Source organism: Amphibalanus amphitrite, unplaced genomic scaffold (genome assembly GCF_019059575.1).
Source record: "Amphibalanus amphitrite isolate SeventyFive unplaced genomic scaffold, NRLGWU_Aamphi_draft 000860F_arrow, whole genome shotgun sequence".
Lineage (NCBI taxonomy): Eukaryota > Metazoa > Arthropoda > Thecostraca > Balanomorpha > Balanidae > Amphibalanus > Amphibalanus amphitrite.
In genome coordinates, this window is record NW_024882354.1 from 200,173 (window position 1) to 209,293 (window position 9,121).

At 53.0% G+C, this 9,121-nt stretch overlaps 1 protein-coding gene across 2 annotated transcripts in view; it reads left to right on the forward strand.

Moving 5' to 3' along the window:
* LOC122367266 (long-chain-fatty-acid--CoA ligase ACSBG2-like) overlaps nt 1–6,101 on the forward strand; it is a 31,825-nt gene extending 25,724 nt beyond the window's left edge. For both annotated transcript variants that reach the window (XM_043340220.1, XM_043340221.1), the window contains exons 6-14: nt 1,401–1,502; nt 1,877–2,092; nt 2,320–2,495; nt 2,712–2,880; nt 3,018–3,152; nt 3,454–3,603; nt 3,859–4,002; nt 4,299–4,421; nt 4,663–6,101. In XM_043340220.1, the coding sequence (XP_043196155.1) occupies nt 1,401–1,502; nt 1,877–2,092; nt 2,320–2,495; nt 2,712–2,880; nt 3,018–3,152; nt 3,454–3,603; nt 3,859–4,002; nt 4,299–4,421; nt 4,663–4,860 (1,413 nt within the window). In that variant the 3' untranslated portion in view covers nt 4,861–6,101. The remainder of the gene's footprint in view (nt 1–1,400; nt 1,503–1,876; nt 2,093–2,319; nt 2,496–2,711; nt 2,881–3,017; nt 3,153–3,453; nt 3,604–3,858; nt 4,003–4,298; nt 4,422–4,662) is intronic.
* Nucleotides 6,102–9,121: the final 3,020 nt, after the last annotated feature.

Genomic DNA, 9,121 nt, shown 5'->3' on the forward strand with positions numbered 1-9,121 from the left:
CCTGAAAGGCATTCAGACATTTAGCCACACGCATGTGATTCTTTATGACACATTGGTGTTTTCTTCGGCACAGATAACAAGCCCCCGTTCGGTTTATCCTGCAGAGCAGAGGAGCCGGAAATTGAGCAGATAGTGTGGCCTGTGTATGTGTTTGTGACAACAGCTCATCCGTCGCAATGAGTACCCACGCGCCGACCTCTGGACTTCCTGCTGAGCGGCCCATCCCCCTGACACCGCTGAGCGCCCACCCCCACACCCCGCCCTGACCCGTTAGCCCGTCATATCCGCCCACACCGTCCTGCCTGTCCAGCACCGCACCACACCGCCGCCGCGGAGCGCAGGAACCGACTCAAAATCGGCACCAGAATAAGAGATTATTTGATCTGCCAATAAGGAAAAACAAGTAGCTTACCATTTACCTTCCCTTATCGTCTACCGCAGCATAATTATGCTATGAACGTCTTGTTGCACACCACCTCTCTTTTATCGACAAATAGACAGGTCAGCCGTCAGGAAAACGATTTTCAAGAACTACGTTGTAACTTTCACAAAATATTGTTTGTTTTATTGGGTTAGGCCCTTTCGGTCTGACAAGACCATTTCAGAGCCGGAAGGATGATAGGAATTAGGGGGAGACATTGGTCTGGGCAGACACCCTAGAGAGTTGCCGGGGCTGAGTCCGTTCACAAAATAAGTTACAATTAGGTATTGGCAATCAACCGATAGGTATGAGTAAAAAAGAGGCTTGACAATGTTGAAATTTATTTCAGCTACGTGCATAATTCTAGTTGATCACATTCATTTATTCTGCAATTCATTCAAAACTTGTCTGCCCATTTACTTTCCAGCACTCAAATTTCTACCAAAAAGAAGTTATTTCCCATCGGGAAACGTTTATTGTTTTATTGTTTTGTTGGGTTAGGCCCTTTCGGTCGACAAGACCATTGCAGAGCCGGAAGGATGATAGGAATTAGGGGGAGACATTGGTCTGGGCAGGCACCCTAGTGAGTCGCCGGGGCTGAGCCCGTCCAGAGGACAGGCCACCCAGCCCCAAGGCACTCACTGCACCCGGCTACGGGGTGCGCTCCCTCGGGAGCAGCGGTGCCGCTCCAAGGGAGCGGCCCGCATGAGATAAAGTTACCTGTCCAGCCCGGAGGGGGGTTGTGGCGTGGAGGAGAAGGATTTCAGTATCCTGAGGATAGAAGCACGGATAGGTGATCGGGAAACGACCAGTAGCTGACATAGGCTCCGTTCCCTTGACAAAGTCAGTCGACCGTTCACCGTACGCTGACCGACGTGCCTGCCCTCTGGCGGTGACCAGCAGTAGGTAGTAGGAGTTTGCAGCCCAGGGAACGCTGTGTGACTAACCGGCGTGCCTGCCCTCTGGCGGTGACCGGCAGTGGGACGAGTTTATGGCCCAGGGGGCGCTGTGTGACGACTCGCGCCTGGAGGAGCGGCTGCGCGGAATCGCCGTCAACCAGTGCTGCTCGGTCATCTACACGGTCAGTGGCGGACGCATCTCATGGCGCTTGGAGTATATAAGTCTTTATCTGCCCGAAATACAATGAAACAATTGGTGTTTACAGCGTCAAAAACCCACATTCGTGGGTATTTCTGAAGCTGTACTGTAAACAACAAACATGAAAAACTATTTCAGAGTCAGAAAGATCATGCTTCAAAGTCTAGGTATCTTGAGAGTAGCTCGGTCTACACCAAGCTCCTCGTTATCAAGATTTGTCCGCGTTTGAATGGGAAGTTCGTTATGCTTGGGAACGGGTAAATAAAACACTGCTGTCACAATTTCGAGCAGCCGGCAAGTCTCAGCGCCGTTCGCGGCTCTCACTAACCCACCAACTCTCTCCCCACCTCGCTGCAGTCGGGTACCGTGGGCCAGCCGAAGGGCGTCATGATCAGCCACGACATCTTCACGTGGACGGCCGAGCACGGCTCGCAGTGCGCCAACTTCCGTGACGCCGAGGACAGCACGGTGTCCTACCTGCCGCTCTGTCACGGCGCCGCGCAGATCGTGGACGTGTACGCCGCACTGCGGGCCGCCTGTACCATCTACTTCGCCCAGCCGGACGCGCTCAAGGTAAGGCGAGACGGGTGTTGTGAGGCGAGCTATGAGTGAAAGTAGAGAGCGTGTGCAGGACATGTAGAAATAGCTTCGCTAACTAATGTATCGAGAGTGATCGAGCCATGTAATCAATTATGAAGATCACGACAACTTAACGAAAGCGTCCGCCAAGTGTCATAAGAAAGAACATGTCGTAGCCGGTTCTTATGACAGCCCGTCCCGTACCCTGCTCTTTTCAACAGGGCTCCCTGATCGAGACTCTCCGCGAGGTGCGACCCACGCTCTTCCTCGGCGTGCCGCGCATCTACGAGAAGATGTACGAGAAGTTCAGCGGGGCGCTGGCCGCCGGAGGTCTTCAGGTGTCTATCCTCAACTGGTGCCGCGCCCAGTCATCCGCCTACTGGAAGGCCAGGGAAAAGTAAGTCCCCGATTTAATGTATGTGGTCCTCACGTGGTTGTGAGGACTTGCTCTAATGAAGAGATATTGGAAATTACATATTATAGATGGAAGCTCAAAAGACATTTATCTCCACGAACGCAGCTATATGTTCCAATAGATGGTAGTGCGTCCACCTCTCTACCACAAGACTATCCTGCTGACACTCCTGCTGACACTCCCACCTCTCCTCCGCAGGGACATCAACACCCCGGTGCCGTGGAGCCTGACGATAGCCGACATGATGCTGCGCCGGGTCCGTGAGAAGATCGGCATGGACCGCATCCGACACGCGGGCACTTCCGCGGCGCCCATCTCGCCCGACACGATGGCCTTCATCCACAGCCTCAACATCCCAGTCTTCGAGGTGGGCGGCGAGCGAGATGTGGCGCATGGTCTCCGGGGTGGATAGCTTACCACCTTGACATCGCCTGTCTTTTAGCTTGCATCACCTAGCTAGCACCCCGACATCCAACGTATAACACCTGTTCCTTTTCATGGCAGATGTACGGTCTGAGTGAGACGTGCGGACCTTCAACCATCAACAACCACATGGGCTTCAAGCTGGGCAGCATCGGGCGGGTGTTCCTGGGCTGCAAGCTCAAGATCCGAGAACCTGACGAGGATGGAAATGGAGAGGTAAGCAGCATCGATTGGGAAGAAGGGCAGCGCAGCGAGATGACTAAGCTTTTCGGAGCTGTGAGGATTCCAGCTGGAGAAGAATAACAGCGAGGGGCTGGCAAAGGTGAAGAAAAAAAAAAATATCAATAGGTGGCAATTATTTACGAGACAGCATGCATTCTGCTGAGCTTAAAACAGACGACAACACGAAAAGAGATGACAAAAAAGTTTACATCTGGCAAGAAAAAATTAACAACTTCAGTTTCTGTTTGACGTTCCTCACCAGTATCAACCAAACACTGTCCTCTGCGTTCCCCAGATCCTGCACTGGGGCCGGAACATCTTCATGGGCTACCTGGGCCGTCCGGACGCCAACAAGGAGACGATTGACGACGAGGACTGGCTGCGCACCGGAGACGTCGGCAGGGTGGACGAGGACGGCTACGTCAGCATCACCGGACGCATCAAGGTAACACCCGCGGTTGCCGAGTGCTCACCAAACATACGCGATGTAAATGAAGTGTTGCGACTTGCAAGTTTCTCGTGCCGTCTTGAGGGCTTCAATGTTCCAACTTCTGAGCTACGTGCATTGTATACGCTGAGACTGCAGAAGAGAGAAAACATCTGTGAAACGCGTATCGCGCATCTCTCCAGCTTCTCATTCGATTCAACAATTAGACCCCCAGGCAATGCCAGCTCTTGATCACGTTCTCCACCGTCTCAGGAGCTGCTGATCACAGCGGCTGGCAAGAACGTGGCCCCGGTGCCGATCGAGGACACCATCAAGTCGGAGCTGCCGGCCCTTATCAGCAACTGCGTCGTGGTCGGGGACCGGCGCAAGTTCCTGGCAGCCCTCTTCACGTTCAAGGTAGGCCGCCAGGCTAGGCCTCGGCAATTAGCTAATTGGTCTAGAAACGCGAGCACATTACGTACTTTAAGTGAATCTAAGGGAAGGAGCCCATGGTAACCAGTTAATCAGCCCATGTAAAGATCACTCATCTTGAGTTTTCATGGAATTCGTAATTTGATTTTAGAGCATAACGTAAACTACGAGTCCAAGAGAGTAAAAGAACCAAAATAAGAGTGGCTATCCAAATCACGTACCTACGGCTCTCAGCAACTGAAACTTGTTCAGATATATAGCACTACATCCGACGTCCCCAGGTGGAGATGGACCCTGATTCGGGCGCGGCCACCGACAAACTGCTCGACACAGCCCGCAAATGGCTCGGCGAGAGAGGCGTGAAGGCCACTACCATCTCAGAAGCACTCAAGGAGCAGGATAAGGTAACGTAGCAAACGGCAGTAGCAGGCCGCTCATCCGTGAGCTGGCTGCTTCTGGAACTCAATTAGCTGTCAAATAGGTACGACGCAACTGTTTGAATTTCGGACTCAACTGAGCAATTTTACATTGCGTGCGTTTCAAAGTCCGAGAAAGTTAGTAAGTAAACATCGATGTTCATAGCACGTATATAATGTTTTTATCCGACCCCTTCTGTAACCCTCGGCCGTCTTCCGCATCCCACAGTACCGCGATGACATCCAGAAGGCTGTCACCGCCGCCAATAACAAGGCCGAGTCACACGCGTGCTTCGTGCAGAAGTGGCGCCTGCTCGACACCGAATTCTCCATCCCCGGCGGGGAGCTGGGGCCCACGCTCAAAATGCGCCGCAAAGTCATCATGGAGAAGTACGGCAAGATTGTGGAAGAGATCTACAGCGGCTGAGCCACGAATGAGCCGGGGATGAGCCGAGAAATACACAGTGATTTGCCAAGATTGAGTTGGGGATGAGCTGTGTTCGCGACGGCTAGGCATGGAGTTCGCGGGGCTAGCTCAGTGAGTGTTGAGTGTGTCGTGCAGCATGAGCCTGAGTGACGTGTTGGGTGAGCTGGTGATCCTGTCGAGACTGGAAGCTCAGGGCCAAGAGTGACTGAGCTCAGACAGAGCAAAGTTTGAGAACATTGTGGGTGACGAATGAGGTTGGCTGTGGCCGAGTCTGTGTTGTGGCCGAGCGTGTGGAGAGTGTGGGACAAGAGACGGGGTGAGCGTGTTCTGAATGTGAGCGCCATCTGTACTGGGCGCCAGGCGAGAGTCGACATAGGAATGAGAACAAGTTGAAGTGCTAGAAAGGGGCTCAAGAGGCATATCATTCCATTTGATATGGTAGGATGACGTGGGTAAAAATGATATTGTTTGATGAGTCATGACAGTGGTTCGGCTGAGCTGTTATGAGTTTACAAAATCATGTTGACGTAGGCACTAGTCACTATATATACAGCTGCACACATTGTGTCTGAAGAAGCTTAACTTTATCGTACTTTTTTAGCTCAATTTTGACTAGCACTTTCAGAATGTGGTTGTTGTGTGTGCTGTGTGGGGCTTCGATCGAATCGTTGTGCTGCTCTGAATCGATTTGATGACAGAGACAAGTGCCAAAGGGGCGAGCTCCGCAATTGTTGAAAAACGCTTACAATAGTGTTGAGTCGAATAGAGGGGTGCGTCGTTTATTCATTATGAATGTCGTGCAATGAATGCAGCTCAGGCATATTTCGGCACGTAGGTACATGCAAGCGATGGCTGTGCCTGACTAAATTTTGACAACTAGTGCCCGCCTGGCTCGAGATGCTTATGCGACGTGGGAAAACTCTTACATTGCAATGCAAAGCATTGTTGAGATTTGTACATGAATGTCGACACATGCACCTGCCTTAGATCAGTTGTCGCTGACTCATACATGGGTACAAATGGGTAGGTATGACAATTGACAGGTACATGGGTAAACGGAATGAAGAAATAGCGCCGCTGGAACGAAAGTATCAAGAGGCGTAAGGACAACTTTTCTGTGGAGCTGAGTGTCGATGTGAAATGCGGCCGAATTTCACAGCAATGTGTTCCCAAATGTGCCTTAGATGTTATATTATGGAAGCGACTGTTGGGTTCAGAGAATATACGACTTAAACGTATTACATACATTGCTACCGCATTTTTATATACTTTATTGTCCTTAAGTCATCAGCAGTCATGCCCACATACGTTAATCGTTATACATACAAAGTTCACCATATAAAAGTGGTGCCAGGAAGTTCATCTGCCCGATGAGTTTGCTTTCCAACATCGTCCTTGCATTGCTGGTGCTTTTTCGCCGGGCTAATATTTGCTGATGGCAGCGACAATGTGACTTGGTTACGCTCCAACCGTTCCACTGATGCGATCCATATTTTCTTTTTCGCCACGAGCACCCTTTCATTGTGCGATGTCACACTTTGAAAGGTCGAGGCCCCGCACAATCACCGGTGTTGACCGGACGACAACTACGACCGCCAGTCCCGACTGGCTATGTGTGCACTGTGCACTGCCAATGTGTGGGGCCGGGACTCAGCAGTTCAGGGCAAAACACACCACCTTCCCATCTCCGATGGCTGTAATATACACGATAAAATATGTTTCCATTGATATACCTACTAAGTGACGACCCAGTGCATGAACACGATATCAGTCAGATCAAGAGAAATGATGCCTTCTTTTCATGGCTCCACGGCTGCAGTCAACTACCGAGGAGATTAAATTGAAATTCCAAATTTTAATAAAACAAAACAACTACTGCTAACAGCATAAATACCACCAAATATGCTTGTTACATAAGCATCAGTCATCAGTTGTGCAGGCCCATTTCTATATGTGCTAACCGCCACTGTAACTATAGCATAACTTCAATCTTCATGTGTGCTGCTCAAAATAATCACAAGTGATTGAGTGAAGCTTTTGCTAGTTTCGACGAATCACACGGTACGACACTTAGGTACATTTATGATATCAATGGCTTTTCAGTGGATATCAGAGCTGCCTTAGGGTAGGGGCGAAACCTCAAGTCTGAAGTTCCTACAAATCATTTAAGTAGAGGGGCGTGAGCGTTAAACATGACGCTCGGAACTGAGGCGACGACCTCCCGTCCTCCAGTTTCGAGTGACCCGCCGTGCCGTCTAGGCGGTGGCGGCCAGCTCTGTGACGAGGAACTGCACCATCACGATGATGTAGGTGGCGATGGTGGCCACGATGGAGAGCACCGAGGAGCGCTGCAGCCGGAACAGGCCCAGGTCACCGAGCGAGGCCAGGTCGCGGCCGACCGACTCCCGGAACAGACCCAGCTCGTGCTGCAGGGCCGGCAGCTGCAGCGGTGGCCTCAGCAGCAGGCCGTGCGTTCGGTGGGCGGCGTTCAGCGCGCGCTGCGCCAGCTCACAGGGCAGCAGCACGGCCAGCGACGCGCCCAGAGAGTACATGACCACGAAAATTATCCATGCGTTGTTGCTGAGCAGGAGGCCAGTAATGGCCACCAACGAGACGGAGATGGACGCAAGAATCCCGTAGAACATGCTGAAGATCAGCTCGGCAGACATGCCGTCCGTGAGAGAGGAGAACGTCTCCGATAGTTCGACGTAGATGGCTCGTAGTCGGCGGAGTTCTGAGATACTTGGCAGCCGTTTTGCTTGGCAAATGTCGTTCAATTCATCGGCGACGGCCCGATAGCCGGCTAGCAGCTCAATGGCAGGCAGTGCAAACTTGATAGGAACCAGCAGGTTAGCGCAGTCGATGAAAGTCAAAGAAAGAAAATGTATGACATCCCTCGTGGATGCATGGGAAATATTATCAACATTAAAGAACAGGAAAAAGGTACAACACACGGTATAGGCGTTCACGATGACGACAGCGGCTAGCAGGAAGGAGTTCCGCCTGAAGAGTGTCTTGTTGGACGTCCTAAAGCTGGACAGAGCTGCAGCGCGGGCGAGCACGCGCTCCGATGTGACCATGACCTGACCGTGCCGACGGCGTCCTGCCACCACGGCGAGAGCCACCGACGCCCACATGGTGACGAAGATGACGCCCAAGTAGCCGGTGTACATGGCGATCTCGGTGATCGGCTTACCGTCAGCCAGACTCTGGATGAACATTTGCACATTCCTCCGGACCAATATCACCATGGCGGCGGTGTCGAGACCGATCAGCAGCAGGCCGTGGGCCAGGCGGTGGCCGTGTGACCGGCCGGGGACGTCCGTCAGGGCAGCCAGACGCAGCAGACGCAGCAGGGCGCCGGCCGCGCCGCACCGCTCGAACCGACCGGCCGGCGGGGCGGACTCCGCGTCTTCGGTGGTGTCTTCGGGGCCCACCCAGATCGCCGTGTCTGCGGGACTGGGGGCCACCGAGACCGTCTTCTCTGGGGCCACAGCGGACATTGCCTTGGACATGGCGGCGGTCCAGAGAGCTCGGACAGACACCCCTGCCGCCGCGGCCGGTCGGTCGGCAGTGATGATCGTTGGTCCACACATTGACCGATCCTCCGCAGTCGCAGGCACTCACGTCGATTGTGCCAAGAGTCACCAAACATTGAAACACCAAAAGACAGTTGACCTGACAAAACAGCGACCCAATGGCTCAGGTTGTACAGCCGACTGTCGTCACTGCCATCCGACCAGAAAGACACGGTACACATCAGCCCTGCCCTTCCATTCAGAACGAACACAAAATGGACGTAAGCCCTGGGCAGCTTCTGTCTACTGTTGTGACTTGAAGCAGTTTGGCGCTCTTAGAAAAATGACCACTCTGCTGAAATCGATGTGTCACAGCGACCAGCGGGGGACGGGCCCGTTCGTATACAACGTTCCTAAACAGAACATTCAAAGAGGGATCAATATATGACAGCACTGTGTGCCGGGCCATTAGCAGCCCTCATCGCGACCTCAGGCGACTGTCCAGCCTCGCGAACACGACATACAAAGGTTCCAGCCTCCAGCACTGCCTACCGGCCGGCCGCATCGGCAGGGGTCTCCATTCGAGCTCCCTGAACCGGCGCCATGGCTGCGGGTGGGATCGCTGTAACTCCAGAGAAGACGGTCTGGGTGGCCCCCAGTTCCAGAGGCGCAGTGGTCTGGGTGGCCCCCAGTCCCGGAGAGACGGCGGTCTGGGTGGGCCCCGAAGACACCACCGAAGACGC